Source organism: Brachyistius frenatus, unplaced genomic scaffold (assembly GCF_029030835.1).
Source record: "Brachyistius frenatus isolate BFR_SWC_R1_liver_20210118 unplaced genomic scaffold, ASM2903083v1 Contig_132, whole genome shotgun sequence".
NCBI classification, from domain to species: domain Eukaryota; kingdom Metazoa; phylum Chordata; class Actinopteri; family Embiotocidae; genus Brachyistius; species Brachyistius frenatus.
Window position 1 is genome coordinate 1 of NW_027210731.1, and position 19123 is coordinate 19123.

At 42.5% G+C, this 19123-nt stretch overlaps 3 protein-coding genes and 1 long non-coding RNA gene across 4 annotated transcripts; 1 reads left to right on the plus strand and 3 right to left on the minus strand.

Annotated features, from left to right (window-relative positions):
- Window positions 1-1957: 1957 nt before the first annotated feature.
- On the minus strand, window positions 1958-3586 carry LOC138630299 (tubulin alpha-1C chain-like). The gene is made up of 3 exons (XM_069714543.1): window positions 3366-3586; window positions 3111-3259; window positions 1958-3003 (listed from the first exon to the last, which is right to left on the minus strand). The coding sequence occupies exons 1-3, from the start codon at window positions 3484-3486 to the stop codon at window positions 2029-2031; spliced, it is 1245 nt and encodes a 414-aa protein (XP_069570644.1). The 5' UTR covers window positions 3487-3586; the 3' UTR covers window positions 1958-2028.
- Window positions 3587-6456: 2870 nt separating this feature from the next.
- LOC138630300 (tubulin alpha chain-like) lies at window positions 6457-9553 on the minus strand. Its single transcript, XM_069714544.1, has 4 exons — window positions 9444-9553; window positions 8037-8259; window positions 7782-7930; window positions 6457-7674 (listed from the first exon to the last, which is right to left on the minus strand). The coding sequence occupies exons 1-4, from the start codon at window positions 9444-9446 to the stop codon at window positions 6694-6696; spliced, it is 1356 nt and encodes a 451-aa protein (XP_069570645.1). The 5' UTR covers window positions 9447-9553; the 3' UTR covers window positions 6457-6693.
- Window positions 9554-11814: 2261 nt separating this feature from the next.
- On the plus strand, window positions 11815-16796 carry LOC138630301 (reticulon-3-B-like). Its single transcript, XM_069714546.1, has 8 exons — window positions 11815-11910; window positions 13209-13359; window positions 13458-13514; window positions 13854-13992; window positions 14487-14556; window positions 14640-14686; window positions 14838-14896; window positions 16655-16796. Exons 1-8 carry the CDS (start codon window positions 11826-11828, stop codon window positions 16701-16703), a joined length of 657 nt encoding a protein of 218 aa, XP_069570647.1. The 5' UTR covers window positions 11815-11825; the 3' UTR covers window positions 16704-16796.
- Window positions 16797-18166: 1370 nt separating this feature from the next.
- On the minus strand, window positions 18167-19120 carry LOC138630320 (uncharacterized). The gene is made up of 2 exons (XR_011311632.1): window positions 18949-19120; window positions 18167-18887 (listed from the first exon to the last, which is right to left on the minus strand). It is a non-coding gene; the product is annotated as an uncharacterized lncRNA (long non-coding RNA).
- Window positions 19121-19123: the final 3 nt, after the last annotated feature.

Here is a 19123-nt window from a genome sequence, read left to right on the forward strand (position 1 = left end):
GCCTGGGCTCGGCTCGACCACAAGTTTGATCTGATGTACGCTAAGCGTGCCTTTGTTCACTGGTATGTAGGTGAGGGTATGGAGGAGGGAGAGTTCTCCGAGGCCAGAGAAGACATGGCAGCTCTGGAGAAGGATTACGAGGAGGTCGGAGTCGACTCTGCTGATGGGGAGGGAGAGGAGGAAGGAGAGGAGTATTAAAAGTAACCTCAAGGCCCTAAATGTAGAATGAATGGTTAATTAAAATGGTCAAAGAGCGCCATCATAAGTTCTCTGATGTAGTTCTGTCAAACATCTGGCTTATTGTTGGCATTTGTTCACTCGTGTTTACATGTTAGATGGTCTCTAAATGAACAACAAAATAATAGTAAAAGTTGTGTTTCTCTTTTTTTTTGATGATGTCACAATGTATCATGGAGATATTAAAAGAATTGACTGCTGGACTTGCTGTATTTAAATTTTTTTTTTTTTTTTTTATAAAAAAAAAAGGAAGTTGTACTTGAGACTATTTCCTGCTTTAGTATATTACACTAAGCTGTAGTTATTACTTATCTACAAACATGGATGAACTTTTAATGTATCATGCATCCTTTGAAGATTAAACATCTAGTTCTCAGCCTGTGAGCCTTTACAAAAAAACCTGTTTTTTAGGACTCAAAATTTCAGACGACTACTCTGCTCACAAGTAGCTGAATACGGCCGGGGTTTCGGCCTTTTAACACCAATGAGCACGAAATGCATTAACTTGTCACATCATCTCTAATTCCCGTAGTATCTGATTGTTATTGCTGCTGTTGACCAACTCGCCGCTGTTCATGAGGACCAGAGCAGCTGACTGAAAACAGACGTGGCTCGGAGTGAACGGAAGAAGAAAAGTATTGCGGGGTAACGCAAAGGTTGTCCTGAAAGAACTGATCCCCCGTGACCCTTCAGGGCCTCCGTAGATCTACAACAGTGCCATTGTGGCAGTGTTTTTTTTTTTTCTACCTTTATTGAACTGTTAAATGTCAAAACGTTCAATCTGAATGTTGCATACACATTTTTTTCATATTAGAATGATAAATTAAGTGATTTTTAGGGTTATTTCAGATGGATGAATTGCCAGTATCCCTGAAAAATAATGTGATTTATCTGAAAATAGATTCATTTCCTTAACAGGCTTAACAATTTGTACAGGTTCCTAGTAATGTTAAATCTTTAGACTCAATGTATTTGCATTTTTTTGGGGGGGGGAGTATTTGTAAATAAAGATCTCATATTTTTGTTCTATAATATCACAGTAACCTTCCTAAAGGAAATTCACGAACTAATTTATCCTGTAATTCACACAAAACTGATAAAAATGTTGTACAGAAAAAAATAAAATATATATACACATATAACAGGGATGGGAAAAATATTCATATCTCCTCCAGCCCCTCGGAAAAGTTTAAAAAAAGAAATTAAAGGAACTATGACGTTTTTCTGAATTAAAGATCATTGTTAATGATAACTGACTTTCATCTTGACTCGGTCTTTTATTGGCCCATTTTTATCTATTTTTCCTCAGTTGTTGCCGTGTGTCCCACCTTCTTTATTTCAATTTTAAAGGATAGAAATTACATCTCGAGTTGAACTACATGATATTTGCAGCAACATCAAATAGTTTGTTTAGTTTGTGGTTTTTATTAACTTCAACATGGTGGAGTCCAAAATCTGAACATCACTGCCCCCATTTAACTAAAATGAGTAGAGCGTCAGCTCTATAGTTAAAGTATATGTAAGCTTCAAAGTAACACTAAAAATATTATACCATGAGGTAAATGTTATGTTTCAGGGTTTGTCACTGGAGAAGAGTGAAACATGAAGTGTTTAGTCTGAATGAGAACGACAGAAACTTTATCTATTAAAACAGGAAATTGCTAACACTGCATCATTTCTGCCCTACATGATAAATGAATTAGAGAAGCTGACAATAGTGTGGTAAATAAAAGAGCTTTATTTTTTGACATTAATAAAGACACAGACCACCAAACATGGAGTAATGTCTTTTTAATACTCTTCCCCGTCATCTTCCTCTCCCAAACTATCTGTTCCGACCTCCTCGTAATCCTTCTCCAGAGCTGCCATGTCTTCTCTGGCCTCGGAGAACTCTCCCTCCTCCATACCCTCACCTACATACCAGTGAACAAAGGCACGCTTAGCGTACATCAGATCAAACTTGTGGTCGAGCCGAGCCCAGGCCTCTGCAATAGCAGTGGTGTTGCTCAGCATGCACACGGCCCTCTGGACCTTGGCCAGGTCTCCACCGGGAACTACGGTGGGCGGCTGGTAGTTGATGCCCACCTTGAAACCAGTGGGGCACCAGTCCACAAACTGGATGGTGCGCTTTGTTTTGATGGTGGCGATGGCAGCGTTGACATCTTTGGGCACCACGTCACCACGGTACAAGAGGCAGCAAGCCATGTACTTGCCGTGGCGAGGGTCACATTTGACCATCTGATTGGCCGGCTCGAAGCAGGCGTTTGTGATCTCGGACACAGTGAGCTGCTCGTGGTACGCCTTCTCGGCAGAGATGACGGGGGCGTAGGTGGCCAGAGGGAAGTGGATACGGGGATAGGGCACCAAGTTGGTCTGGAACTCTGTCAGATCAACATTGAGGGCACCATCGAAACGAAGGGACGCAGTGATGGAGGACACGATCTGACTGATCAACCTGTTCAGGTTGGTGTAGGAAGGACGCTCGATATCGAGGTTCCTACGGCAGATGTCGTAGATGGCCTCGTTATCTACCATGAAGGCACAGTCGGAGTGCTCGAGGGTGGTGTGGGTGGTCAGGATGGCGTTGTAGGGCTCCACCACAGCCGTGGACACCTGGGGAGCTGGGTAGATGGAGAACTCCAGCTTGGACTTCTTGCCGTAGTCGACGGACAGACGCTCCATCAGCAGGGAGGTGAAACCGGAGCCGGTGCCGCCACCGAAGCTGTGGAAAACCAGGAAGCCCTGAAGACCGGTGCACTGATCAGCCTGAAGACAGAGAGGGAGAGACGGAAACCACATACGAGATACAGTCATGTCATTTGATTTGCCAATTTGAAGTTAAATTGGAAAATAACCGGTATGAATTCACCCACCAGTTTGCGGATCCTGTCCAGAACCAGGTCGATGATCTCTTTGCCGATGGTGTAGTGTCCACGGGCGTAGTTGTTGGCGGCATCCTCCTTTCCAGTGATCAGCTGCTCAGGGTGGAACAGCTGGCGGTAGATCCCAGAGCGCACCTCATCTAAGGAGACAAAAACGGGCATTGATTTAGGCGTGGTTCATTGACATCCAGATATTACACTTCTATTTACTTAGATTAAAGTTCAGTTTGAATTGAGGACACTTACCGATGACAGTGGGCTCCAGGTCCACAAAAACAGCTCTGGGGACGTGTTTTCCAGCTCCAGTCTCGCTGAAGAAAGTGTTGAAGGAGTCGTCTCCTCCTCCCCTGGTCTTGTCACTTGGCATCTGTCCGTCCGGCTGGATCCCATGTTCCAGGCAGTAGAGCTCCCAGCAGGCATTACCAATCTGGACACCGGCCTGACCAACGTGCACTGAGATACACTCACGCTGTGGAAAGAAAGAAAGAAAGAAAAGAAAGAAGAAGAAAAATAAAAAAAAGAGTAAATCCAGTTCATTCTTTGTAACTAGAACTCCATTTATATATAAACACACACACGGAAAACTTGGTTGGCTGAAGAAAGACAGAAAGAAAAGAAAAAAAAAATTAAAATCCTCGGTCTACTTTTCACCGATTACTCTCAAGGAGACTCATCACATGTTTAGGACTGCGCTTGATCTAATGCAGCATCCAAGGAAGAGAAAAATAGGCTCCTTTGTTAAAAAAAATGTGACGCACAAACAGCATGACTACAGCCGCCTGACATGTTGCGCACACAGTCTGAACTGAACATCTTTAGGGACAGAAATATCACAAAGAGGCTGACTGTTCATGGACTTCAGAAGAAGAAGAAAAAAAAAAGTCTTTGTGTCGAGAACAAACATTTTCACATCAAAGTTAAGAAGTGGAACAAACCAAACAGCTGCAGCTGGTTAGAGTTTTAACAGACTGGAAGATTAAACATTAAAAAAAAAAAAAAGCTCAAAGCTTTGAGTGAATAGGTTTTGTTTGAAAAAGCCTGTGGTTGCAGTTTCATAAAGGCCCCCTTCAAAGAGGCACTAGAAATCAGAGGAATGCTTCAGGCTGGAAGTACACCGACCTAATAGGTCCATGGGCGAACGGAGAGAGGGAACCGGACAGCCTGAATTTGGGCTGTACCCCTTGTCGACTTCCACCAAGCACGACTCGCTTCATGACGAAGTTTAGATAACAGTCTGAAATGTTCATTTTTTTTGTACATTATTCTCTCTCAGTTCAAATGTTAACATTTAATTCTGCTCATTCAAAAGTTTTTATTCCGTTATCTTTCTGTTACACTGTCAAAACAAATCCTTTTTTTTTTTTTTATTTTTTAATTTTTTTTTTTAAAATTTGGTTAAAACAACACCACTAACTTTTTAAACTCACCATGGTTCCGGATGTTGAGAAGAGTTGAGGAAGAGGAAGCAACAGAGTTAGCTCCAACGAACGGGCCTTGATGAGTCCAGTGCTGGAGGTAACTAGCGCCTTTCTGCTAGGCGGGGCAATTTATACTTTCTGACCGGCCGGAAACGGGCTGCTGAATCCGATTGGTTTGACGTCACACGGGCCGCGTTCCTATTGGTCAAAATGAAACAGTTTGCTTTTTCATTGACACGCCACGAGCTCCTTCGTGAAAGTGGGGCAATTCAACTGACAGCAGTCGGTTTTGCACCGGAAGTGAATACTTTAAAAAAAATAAAAATAAAAAAATAAAAAGTTTTGTAATCGTTATTTACTTTTGTTTTCTATTGTTTTCACACGTCAGTTACTTAACGGAGTCTTCTAAATGTTTCTATTTTCAGACTGGCTGTTTCCTGATATTTTTAACCCCCCGAAAAAACAGAGTATAACTAGTACTCAATAACCTAGTAATACGACATTAAAAGTCAAACTTTGCCTTCAAAATACAAACTATTAGTAGTATTAATAAAACACATAATACAAACACATAATACAAAATACATACAGCTTGATAGAATAATTTTATATTTCCCAAAGTAGTTGCCGCGACCCTCCAAAGCCTCACAAGATAAACCTGAAGGGTTGTCAGATGATTAAAGTGGTAGAAATAAAATAAAAGAAGACAAGTTCTGCTTCACAAATTTGTACTCATATTTGTGGATTTTTTTTTTAGGAATCTTTATTTATTTATTTTTTAATAAAATAGATAAATGTCCCTCACTGGGCCTCAAATATGTAATCAAATAATACGATTTGAGACAATCAGAGGACAATAGTCATCTGAAATTTTGAGAGTCCTAAGAAACTGCTTTTTTTGTAAAGGCTCACAGGCCTTAAACTGAGAACTACATGTTTAATCTTCAAAGGATGCATGATACATTAAAAGTTCATTTTACAATACATCCATGTTTGTAGATAAGTAATAACTACAGCTGTCAGTGCAATATTTCCTTTTGAATTGTAATATACTAAAGCAGGAAATAGTCTCAAGTACATTTAGCTTAACATAGTACTCATTACTGTAGACTACTTTAGTTACCGTCTAAGACATAATTCCTTAGTTTTAAGTAAAGGAAATGAAACTTGATATTTTGACAATGTTTATAAAATCTTGTAATAATATTTCTTTTAATTGGCAGATGAAAACATTGTTTTTGACATGTATTTTTCATTTATTCTTACATTTGGTGGATTTCCTTTCCATCACAGCCTCCTCCTGGAGCTTCAAGGTTTTGATGCACTAACACTCTGCCACCACCAGAGGGCCCCATATATCAAGAGCTTCATCATGCTGAAGAGAAGATGGGAGTTTGTGGACTGTCATGAAATAATGCTGCCGGTTAAACATGTTTTGGGAAGTTTTTATCATTAAAACTTGACCCCAATAATTTATGCAGCCCCACATGTCCATATAAATTCACTTGTTCTTTATTTCCACTTCTCATTTAAGCCACTCTAAAGAAGCACTTTAACATGCATTCAAACTAATAAACAACTATGTAATAGACTAATACAGAATATCACAAGGAACCTTTTAAAGTATTGTGATTTATTTTAGTTTTAACTTCCGAATGTCTTTAAAACTGTTAGTGTTTGTTTTTGTGACTTGGCTGCTGTAACGCTAATAAATACATACAGCCATTGTCATGATCAGGTGAGTAGTAGAGCCAAAGAAACTCTTTCAGGCGCATTAAGAGTAATGTTTTGTGTCGAGCCGGGTGTGGAACCGGAAAGATTTGGCATTTGTGTGATCAGTATTTCATAGTTTGAATGAATTCTTTAGGGTTTTCAGTATGACTTCTTTTTCTGGAAAAAAAAATTGAAAGACAAAATCCAGCAGTTAACTCCTTTAATATCTCCATGGTACATCTGAACATCACAAAAAAAAAAGAAACACAATTTTTACCATTATTTTGTTGTTCATTTAGAGACCATCTAACACATAAACACGAGTGAACAAATGCCAACAATAAGCCAGATGTTTGACAGAACTACATCAGAGAACTTATGATGGCGCTCTTTGACCATTTTAATTAACCATTCATTCTACATTTAGGGCCTTGAGGTTCCTTTTAATACTCCTCTCCTTCCTCCTCTCCTTCACCCTCAACGGAGTCGACTCCGACCTCCTCGTAATCCTTCTCCAGAGCTGCCATGTCTTCTCTGGCCTCGGAGAACTCTCCCTCCTCCATACCCTCACCTACATACCAGTGAACAAAGGCACGCTTAGCGTACATCAGATCAAACTTGTGGTCGAGCCGAGCCCAGGCCTCTGCAATAGCAGTGGTGTTGCTCAGCATGCACACGGCCCTCTGGACCTTGGCCAGGTCTCCACCGGGAACTACGGTGGGCGGCTGGTAGTTGATGCCCACCTTGAAACCAGTGGGGCACCAGTCCACAAACTGGATGGTGCGCTTGGTTTTAATGGTGGCGATGGCAGCGTTGACATCTTTGGGCACCACGTCACCACGGTACAAGAGGCAGCAAGCCATGTACTTGCCGTGGCGAGGGTCACATTTGACCATCTGATTGGCCGGCTCGAAGCAGGCGTTTGTGATCTCGGACACAGTGAGCTGCTCGTGGTACGCCTTCTCGGCAGAGATGACGGGGGCGTAGGTGGCCAGAGGGAAGTGGATACGGGGATAGGGCACCAAGTTGGTCTGGAACTCTGTCAGATCAACATTGAGGGCACCATCGAAACGAAGGGAAGCAGTGATGGAGGACACGATCTGACTGATCAACCTGTTCAGGTTGGTGTAGGAAGGACGCTCGATATCGAGGTTCCTACGGCAGATGTCGTAGATGGCCTCGTTATCTACCATGAAGGCACAGTCGGAGTGCTCGAGGGTGGTGTGGGTGGTCAGGATGGCGTTGTAGGGCTCCACCACAGCCGTGGACACCTGGGGAGCTGGGTAGATGGAGAACTCCAGCTTGGACTTCTTGCCGTAGTCGACGGACAGACGCTCCATCAGCAGGGAGGTGAAACCGGAGCCGGTGCCGCCACCGAAGCTGTGGAAAACCAGGAAGCCCTGAAGACCGGTGCACTGATCAGCCTGAAGACAGAGAGGGAGAGACGGAAACCACATACGAGATACAGTCATGTCATTTGATTTGCCAATTTGAAGTTAAATTGGAAAATAACCGGTATGAATTCACCCACCAGTTTGCGGATCCTGTCCAGAACCAGGTCGATGATCTCTTTGCCGATGGTGTAGTGTCCACGGGCGTAGTTGTTGGCGGCATCCTCCTTTCCAGTGATCAGCTGCTCAGGGTGGAACAGCTGGCGGTAGGTCCCAGAGCGCACCTCATCTAAGGAGACAAAAACGGGCATTGATTTAGGCGTGGTTCATTGACATCCAGATATTACACTTTTAATTACTTAAATTCATTTTCAGCTTGAATTGAGGACACTTACCGATGACAGTGGGCTCCAGGTCCACAAAAACAGCTCTGGGGACGTGTTTTCCAGCTCCAGTCTCGCTGAAAAAGGTGTTGAAGGAGTCGTCTCCTCCTCCCATGGTCTTGTCACTTGGCATCTGTCCGTCCGGCTGGATCCCATGTTCCAGGCAGTAGAGCTCCCAGCAGGCATTACCAATCTGGACACCGGCCTGACCAACGTGCACTGAGATACACTCACGCTGTGGAAAGAAAGAATTAGAGTTAATGTTAACCAACTGTGTTTTAACTACAACTAATCATGTACTTCAGATTATTAATTAAATGAGTAGGTCAACTTAAAAACCTGAGGACCGAATGAATGAGGTAGAAATACAGACTTCATACCGCACCAGATATCACAACCTCATGACCGAGTCACCTGATAAAAGCCAATATGTTACACATTTAGTGTTTGAATCAGTTTATTCAAGCGAACACGATCAATGACGGTGCATTTAATATGATCAAGACAGAAAAATGATTTTATCTGACAAAAATACGATGTAGCAATAAATAAATTGATTTGTACCTAAATCAATCAATGCAGATCACTCCAACTGTAACCAGGTCAAAATCATTTCAACAACTGGGGGGGGGGGAGCTCCTTTAGCCACCACCCGTGGCTGTTAAATGAGCTAAAGGTAAATTGTCAAATTACAAAAAAATATATATATTTCTGAATTAAATCGCGTATATAAACCAAGCATCGAAATAAACACGTCGAACGTGAAAGCGCGTTAAACGTCTCTCGCCCTGCTCTGGTGACGTCACACACCCCTACGGCGGATGAACATGGACTCTCCCGAGGGACCAGGGCGGGTCCACAGATAAACGCACTGCAGCCGTTAAGGCCGGACAGTGATGGGAGACAACCTGCTGCATCAGACGGCGGTGAGGATGAGGTGGACCGTTAGCGACGACGACAGCCCGTAAATTACGGACAAAAACACGAACTAATCCCCCGTCCACCTCTAAAATGAGGGAGGTATCCAATCCCTCCCTCCCCTGCTTAGCTGTCTTCATTACTACAAATAGAAAACAGCGCCTTCCTGCCACAGACGAAAAAAACAAAACCTCTTTGTTACTCGCCGGCCAGCCATTCATTGTCTACATTTATTCCCACAACGTCTGACAGGTGACTTATCAGTCATTTTGTCTATAGGAGGCGGGACAATTTTCCTTAATAGTGTCCACAGGGAGACAGAAACCCGTTCCCACATTTGCCCATTACAAAACTATGCAAATGTTTAAATGCTTTCCAGCTGGATAAAACCCTCGAAGCTCCCATTTCGGTAATTTACATCAAAGACTCATAATGCCAATAAATCGATCTCACGTTAAACATTTTAGTTATCTTAGATTAAAAGATTTTTAGTTTACTCACCATTTTTGCTTTTACTTTGGAGATGAAACAACAAGGATGGAGATAAACTTTACTTTCACGACCGACTGTCAAGGAGTCCTGTGTAAGAAGCTGTTGGGTTTCAGGGTGCGGGGTCTTTTATACTCCTCTTGCGCGGAGAAAGGGGAGCTGTATCCGATTGGCTGGGAGTCACATGCGCTCGTCTCCTATTGGTTTAACACTGACTGTCATCTTTCGCACAGAAGAGGCCTTTTTTTTTTTTTCTTTTCTTTCTCACAGCAGTGCAGAAATTTTTAACCATTATCATCGTTGAAAAATCACAGTTTTACAAGCAGCATCAAAAGTGGCTTGAGCAAAAATGCCACAATATGAGATGCAGAGCAGGTAAATATACGTGGTCTAGAAATGATGATGGTAAAAAGAGAAAAAAATAAAACCTTAAGTCAATGTGCACAAAGGGTTTTTTGTAATGTACAGTCATGCTAGCAAGATTAGATTACCAACAACGGGGACAACTGTCAAGGCGGGTCCAAACGTCCCACTTTACCAGGACCATTGGGGTCCACATGAATTAATTAAAACCTAAGATGTGGAAAATGTTCACCACTGACGTACATTAACTATGTCGGCATCTCTATCCTTTATCTTGTGGCCCCAGTTTTGTTTTAACTCTGCATCTCTTTTATAAGGTATTTACAGAAAGGAAACTACAGCAGAATAGTATCATAGAAGAACTGCAGGGCTACAACCAATGTTATTTTCATTAGCTGTAAATAAGACAATTATGGTTTTAAATAAATCCTTAAAAAGCAAACATTATCATTCCCCCTAAACCCAAATCAAGATGTTCAAATGTCTTTTTGCCCCACCACAGTCAAAAATGGAACAAAAACACTGGAAACAGGCAAATGTTAACATCTTGGTTTAACGACCAAAAGAGTTCATCAGCCAGGAACACAAACATGGAGGAAAGATGACAGATGGCTTGTGAACGCCGCCGTGTGGAGGATGTGACATCATCGAACCGCGCCCGGTGAAATCCAGCGGTGAGAAATCATTCCAGTTCACACATGCTTTTATTTTGAAGCTCCAAGTCTCTATTAACATGTTGTAGATCACTGCTGCAGATGAGCCCGGGATTCCTCCTGGACCTGGTGTCTTCCTGGACCTGGTCTCCTCCTGGACCTGGTGTCCTCCTGGACCTGGTGTCTTCCTGGACCTGGTCTCCTCCTGGACCTGGTCTCCTCCTGGACTTGGACCAGGTCTGGAACTGGTCTGTGTGATTCAAACCTCTCTTCTTCACATGTACTTCAGTGTTGAGATATTTTTTAAAACCTGGTTTCATTCAGATCCTTAAATCTTCGATGAGAGTGTCATGAGTTTTTCTGAACTCCTAAAGGTTCCGAAGGCTCGGAGAGTTCGGCCCTCATTCATGTAACGAGGAATCGGGCCGCTGGACCGTGCTCACTTCTAGAAAAACCCGCCTTGCTTCTATCAAGTCTCCATCAAGCGATTTGGCTGTCAGCCTGAAATCTTCTAGATCATCTAGATCTGCTTGACCCGGTCCAAAGAGGGCCGACCTGCCAAAAGCTTCATCACCCATTCCTGTTTTTACTGCATCAGTCACTGTTGTGTGTTTGAGCGTGTTGACCTGTGCATGAGTCATGCAAGATTCAACAACTCTGCCCCGCTCTGCTCCGACTCTCACTGCTGCCCTCCAGGTCCAGGCCACGGTCCAGGTCACGGTCACTGTCCAGGTCCAGGTCCAGGTCCAGGTCAATGTCAATGTCAATATCAAAGTCAAGGTCAAGTCTGGGTGATAAACTGGCCTCATGCAGTCCAGACCTGTCACCCATTGAAAACATTTGGAGCATCATGAAATGAAAAATACAACAGAGACCCTAAACTGTTGAGACCTTAAATCCTATATCTGGCCAGAATGGGACAACATTTCACTTTCAAATCTCCAGTGTTGTTAAAAGAAGAGGTGATGCGAATTTACATGATTTACAAATAATCACATTCTGTTTTTATTTACATTTTACACAGCGTCACGACTGTTTTGGAAACAGGGTTGTAAATTGAAAACACTGTTACAGTCAGTCATCTATATCTACAGATGCATTCTGGAATGAGCTCGTTATTTAACGAGATATGATGTAATCTTGACGATTAAGGTTTAATGTCCTGCCAGGATGAAAAAAATCAAACACACCTACAGCTTCTGAATTCATCACATCCACCTGCTCCGATCAACTTTACATGAATACAGAGGGTTAAAAACCAGCATATCATGTGGACACGCCCCCATACCAAGCCACGCCCCCAGTTGGCCATCAGCACAGCTTCCAGAGCAGCAGGTCACACACAATCAAACTCAACCTGCAGGAGAAGAAGCAGAAAATGGCCGACTCAACCAGCAGCAGCTCCAGCTCTTTTTCATCCAACAACTGCTCCTCTTCCACGCTCAGAGACCTCACACACTCAGGTAAGAGCACACACCTGATAGGCTGCTCCAGATTGGGATGAAAGCTCAGGTGAAGCAGTCAAAAGCTCCACAACTTCAGCTGCAACAACAACAACAACAACCTGAACTTAAAGGCCGCTTACTGTCTCCAGAGCTTTCACACATCTCAATCAGCAGGTTGTCATGGAGTTGATCGGCTGCCGATTGGCTGACAGGTTCATCATATTTATGATGCTTAAATGTTTGTTGTAAACAGGAAGTGGACTGACCCTTCAACCTGCCAGCTGCTTTCCTGCTGTTATCCAGTTCTGGTGAGAGTTGACCTCTGACCTGTTAACCAGGAGACAAAGCTGTTTTGTTCTGAGTGAACTGATCAGCTGACTGATTCAAGAAGCAGTGTGTGTGTGTGTGTCAGTGTGTGGTTCCTGTTCAGAACTCAATAATCTGTTATTGGAACGTTCTCTGTGTTCCACTCGCAACAGAACCTTCGTGTAAAGTGATCTTTTGTTTGTTTCTGAGATCGTATTGATCAGAATGTGTGTGTAGTTTATTGATGACATCGTTGCATCAACACACAAATCCTGTTAATTACAACAGTCGTACAGAACCGGACCAGAACCTCAGACTGAACTCTGACAGCAGCTGGTGGTCTGTAAGAGGTTGTGGTATGTAGCTCCGCCTCCGTAATCTAATTCACATGACTTCATGTGTGTGAGGGTTAAATTGGGATTATACTGGGGGGGAGGTGGGGAACACGTCTGTTGAACAAACCAAGTTCCTGAAGGTTCCTGAGGGTCCCTGAGGGTTCCTGAAGGGTCCCGAGGGTTCCTAAGGGTCCCTGAAGGTCCCTGGTCATTCCCGCAAGTTCCCGAAGGTCCCTGAAGGTTCGTAAGGGTTCCTGAAGGTTGCTAAAGGTTCCTGTAGGTTCCTGAAGGTTCCCGGAGGTTCCTGAAGGTTCGTAAGGGTTCTTGAAGGTTGCTAAAGGTTCCTGAAGGTTCCCGGAGGTTCCTGAGGGCTCCTGAAGGATCCTAAGCATTCCTAAAGGTTCTCGAGGCTTCCTGAAGGTCCCTGAAGGCTGTGTTTCTGTTTCTGTTTCTGTTTCTGGTCCCGGTTATGGTTTTGGTTCTTGTTATGTTCCTGGTCCTGGTCCTGGATTTGGTCCATGTCCTGGACCTGGTCCCGGTCCTGGCTTGTCATTCTTTGTGCATCGTTGAGCTGAAAAGGATAAATTATTACCCATCGTGCTGTGCAGCAGCGGGTCTGTTTCTGAGGACGTGTCCATGTGTCTTCCAGCTGTCCAACCGTCTTCTCTGTCTCAGCCCTGCAGCTCATCCACTGGAGAGAACCCAGGAAGTCAGCGTCAGCGTTTGGCCTATCGCTGCTGATTCTCATCTCTGTGGCAACGCTGTCAGTCATCAGCGTGGTGTCCTACCTGCTGCTGGCCTGCCTCTGTGTCACTATCACCTTCAGGTGGGTGGGGCTTCAATTCACAGATCAATGACCTCAGAGAGAGGTGTAAATCACAAGAAATGATGTCATTTTAAGAGTTGTCTGCTACCTGTCTGCAGGGTTTATAAGTCGGTAATACAGGCGGTCCAAAAGTCCGACGAAGGTCATCCATTCAAGTAATACACAGACACACAAAATACCACAGTAACACACAGACACACACAGACACACAAAATACCACAATAACACTCAGACACACACAGACACACAAAATACCACAATAACACTCAGACACACACAGACACACAAAATACCACAATAACACTCAGACACACAATAACACACAGACACACACAGACACACAAAATAACAGACCCAAAATAACACAGACACATACAATAATACAATAACAAACAGACACACAGCATCAATCACACACAGTAACACAGTAAAGCACAATAACACCCAGACACACGTGTTCATGTCCTCCTGCCCCTTGTATTCGTCCCTCTCAGGTTTCTTCTGGACCGGGACATCTCGGTGTCCACGGAGGCGGTCCGCCAACTGGCTGATCAGGGTCTGGTCCACCTGAACTGGTTCAGCGCTCAGACCAGGAGGCTGCTGCTGGTTGAAGACCTGGTCGACTCTCTGAAGGTCTGTACTCTGTTAGCGTGGGGGCTAATGTTAGCATGGAGTCCAGTCCAATGTGATGATTACTATGGTTACAGGTGTTACCTCATCCTGTAGTCTTTTAAACTGGTCTTATGGTCCATCTAAGGCTTGAGGAGGGTCCTGCAGGGGACAAGAGTTCTATTTCAGGTCCTGGGGAGACTCAAAACTGACCAGCTGATCAGCTGTTTGTCGTCCTGTTTCAGTTGTTTATCATCATGTTTCAGCTGTTTGTCGTCCTGTTTCAGTTGTTTATCATCATGTTTCAGCTGTTTGTTGTCCTGTTTCAGTTGTTTATCGTCATGTTTCAGCTGTTTACCGTCATATTTCAGCTGTTTATTGTCATGTTTCAGCTGTTTGTCGTCCTGTTTCAGCTGTTCACCGTCATATTTCAGCTGTTTATCGTCATGTTTCAGCTGTTTATCGTCCTGTTTCAGTTGTTTATCATCATGTTTCAGCTGTTTATCGTTATGTTTCAGCTTGCTGCTGTCATGTGGGTGATGACATATGTCGGAGCTGTGTTTAATGGAGTCACCATCTTGATCCTCGGTGAGTGTTTGTTCCTGACCAGATTGTTAATTAATTAATTAATTGAACATAGTGTGATTGACTGTTTTTGTATTTGTGTCCAGCTGATATTATTTTCTTCACCACGCCACTGATCTACCAGAAGAAAAAGGTACGTCGCCGTTTCCTCCGTAACGTAGACAGAATGTGAGAAACAGTTTTATACGCCATGTTGGAAACATTGTTGACATTATGACTTGCTTCCTCTGACCTGAGCACACCTGTGTGTGTGTGTGTGTGTGTGTGTGTGTGTGTGTGTTCAGGCTAAGATTGATCATCACATCGAGTTGTTTCGATCGAGACTGGAGGAGACTCTGCAGAAGTAAGTAAACGTGTTTATTACATGTTTGAGATTAAACCACATGTGTGTGATTATTGATGGCCCCCGACGGTACCTGACAGAGACGATAAGAAATAAAACAGTTCCAAAGCAGACGGTCGGTTTCTGTCTCATCTTCTGAGTGTCCACAGCATCTGTCCGTCCCCGCTGTAGGACGATATCAGAGGACAGAAGCTGCATGACATGAATCTAGCTGTTAGAGAGACAAAGAGGACTGTGTGTCTCTGAACACTCTGTCCTCCACAGAGATGTCTCACTGTCAGCTCCACGCCGTCTCCTACCATCACTGATGTCATTGATTGGTCAGGAGGCGGAGCTTTTATACAACCCTGTTTCCTAAAAAGCTGTGTAAAATGTAAATAAAAACAGAATATTAGGATTTGTAAATCATGTAAACTCATATTTAATGAAAATAGACCAAAGACAAAATATGTTGAAACTGAGAAATTTTATAGTTTGATAAAAAACCAATATGCTTATTTGTAATTTCATGGCAGCAACTCGTTGCAAAAAACGAACAAAATTTGGGACAGGGTCAACAAAAGACTGGAAAAGTTGTGTAACCCTAAAAAAAACAAAAAAAAACACCTGGTGGAACATCTCACAACAAATTAGGTTATCTGGCAGCAGATCAGTGACATGATTGGGTATAAAAATATATTTTCAGAGAGGCAGAGTCTCTCAGCAGGGAAGACGGTGAGAGGTTCATCAGTCTGCGAAAGACTCAACGTAAAATTTCAAATAATTGTGGATTTCATCATCTACGGTTCATAATATCATGAAAAGATTCAGAGAATCTGGAGAAATCTCTACACAAGGGACAAGGCTGAAAACCAAAATTGGATGGTTGTGATCTTCGGGCCCTCAGGCAGCGCTGCATTAAAAAAAGACAATTCTGTTGTGGAAATCACTGCATGGGCTCAGGAACACTTCTGAAAGCCATTGTCTGTGAACACAGTTCATCACTGCATCCACAAATGCAGGTTAAAACTCTACCATGCAAAGAAGAAACCAGAGGAGAGGGACCATCCAACTTGTTTTCAGCACTCAGTTAAAAAGCGAGCATCTGTGATGGTACAGGGATGCATTAGTGCACATGACATGGATAGCTTGTACACCTAGGAAGGAACCATTAATACTAAATGATATATACATACTGTATGCTGTCATCCAGACAACGTCTCTTTCAGGGAAGGTCTTGTTTATTTCAGCAAAACAATGTCAAACCACATTCTGCACGTATTCCAACAGCATGGCTCCATAGTAGAAGAGTCCGGGTGACAAACGTTTACAGTGTTGTTAAAAGAAAAGGTGATGCAGCACAATGGTAAACATGACCCTGTCCCAACATTTTAAAAACATGTGGCTGGCATTAAAATCCAAATCAGCATATATTTTTCTAAAACAATACAATTTCTCCATTTCAACGTTTGATATGTTGTCTATTTTCAAATAAATATGAGTTTACATGATTTACAAATCATCACATTCTGTTTTTATTTACACTTTACGCAGCGTCACATCTTTTTTGGAAACAGGGTTGTAAGTTTTGATTGGTTATCTTGAACTTAGCTCTGCTAACTGATCAGGAGCAGGTTAGCGCTGCGGCATCAGTAACCATGGTTCAAGTCAAGAAACCGGACCAGAACTAGTCAGCAGCAGAGAACCTGCAGAACGGTGCAGGGAGAGGACAGGCAGGCAGGAAGGACACCCAGCTGACAGGGGTTTCTGTGTTTTCAGGCTGCAGGACAGGTTACCTGGAGCTGTGAAGAGAAACAAAGCTGAGTGACACCTGAGCACCTGTGAGTCTTCGCCGTCCTCCGATTGGTTCATCTGTCAGTGAATCCCCTGCTGAGCATTTTCTAAAAGTCCTCTAATAAAATCAGATGGATGACAAACGGTGAAGCTGTCTGCTGGTTTTATTCTGTCTCAAGGACCGGTCCACTGTTCGGTCCTTCCATGTCCCCCTGTGTCCCATTGTCTCTTCTGTCCATGTGTGTCTGATCAGATTAGATTTTGGAGGTCAAAGGTTACTGTGATCTCCTGTCCGCCCCATTTTCATGACCGCGATGCCGTCACTGAGGACAGAGGGACAGACTGTGTCCATCCTCCACATGTGGTCAGATCCTGAATGTGACTCACAACTGTGCTGATTGGAGACCTCTTCTGTGTCTATAGATCTGTGTCTATACGTATATAGACACAACACACACACACACACACACACACACACACACACACACACACACACACACACACACACACACACACACACACACACACACACACACACACACACACACACATACAACCTTAACACATTTAACAGATGAAACTTTTGTACTTTTATGGAAGTCCAAAAACCAAACATAATTCAAACATAATATAGAATTAATATCGCAGTATCACAGATTAAAGTATCAGTATTGTAGTATTATTAAGAGTTAGTAGCTCTACTAATTAATATTAATTATTTGGATTATTTGTTGAAAAGTTTTTTCTTTTTGAATTCATTATTTGTATTATTATTAAAATAATTTTATCTAATTTGATTAATTTAGGATGACACATATCAATAATGTGAACTGAACTCACCCTCCTGTAGCAAACGCCTGAAGATGGGAAGAACAAACACGTGTCATCCTGAACATAAAAACAACATGCATGAACATTATCACAGAAAATAAACAACATGAGAGGACCAATATGACCTCAAACATTCACCCTCAGGAACATGTTACATGTGAAGGTTGTGATGTTACATGTGACTGTTACATGTTACATTTGACCTATCAACCTACCTTGCGCATTTACAAATATCTCAAAATCCAGTGAAGTCGGTTTGTTCCAAACGCTCCAAAGACAAATTAAAAGCAGGAACACAAAATGTTGCAGGAAACTGAACTCTGCTCTTAGCTGCGTTTGTTTTAGCTGATATATAAAACTCCTCACAAAGCACTGTCAAAATAAAAGCAGCTTCCTATAACACCTGTCAAAATAAAAGCATCATTGTTGAACTGAAAAGAGGTGCATTTTATTTTATTTTATTTCAGCTATGGCATGGAATGTATATATATGGTAATATGCATGTTTGTGTATGTATATATATATATGTTCATAACAGGAGAGAAGTTTTTGAGGTTAAAAACAATGTTTGTTTCTTCTGTAAGGTTGTTTGTTTACACAAACCCTAATGATAAAAAACAGAAGGAAAAAAATCCAAAGTAATAATAATGTACAGACACACAAAGATATTGGAGATGTTTTTACTCACAAAAGAAAAAGAAACATCATGTGAAGCACAGTTTACATTATATATTCAGATTGCAGGATGCTGAAGACGTCTTCTGATCAGGAACAGACATTTTTATTTTACAGGAATACGAATGGTTTGTTTAAACCAAACTGAATATTATAAACAGCTTTAAACTTTATGATAAACAACACCAAATAAAAACCTGACTTCATCCTTACTCTGTTTCTCTCTTTTGACTGTGTCGGTTTAAAATTGAAATCTGAATCTCCTAAGGCAGAGGGTTAGGGTCATCGATCTGACAGTTTACAATACATTTTTATATCATAGAAATAAAATCTACAAAATAAAATGAAAGTTCAGGATGTTTACCAGGTGACCTGATCAGACAGATGAGACCTTAACCCTAACTAACCCATAACCCCAACCCTAACTGACCCTCACCCTAATTAACCCTTATCCTAACTAACCCCAACTCTAACTATCCCCTAACTAACCCTCACCCTAACTAATCTGTATTCTAACTAACCCTCACCCTAATTAACCCTTATTTGAACTAACCCCAACCTAATTAACCCTCACCCTAACTAACCCCAACCCTAACTCACCCATATCCTAACTAATCTCTAACCCTAACTAACCCCTAACCCTAATTATCCCTAACCACTAACCCTAACTAACTCTCACCCTAACTAACTCTCACCCTAACTAACCCATATCCTAACTAATCTCTAACCCTAATTAACCCCTAACCCTAATTATTATCCTAACTAACCCCAACCCTAACTAACTCCTCACCCTAACTAACCCCTAACTCTGTGATGACCTGTGCCCTCTGCTGGTTTACTGTTTGGTAGACTGACAGTTAACCATCACGACGACTGAGAGAAGCAGCTGTGACCTGCTGCGATGTACCGGACGCTCTAATCAGGCAGCGAGTCTGTAAAGATTGAATT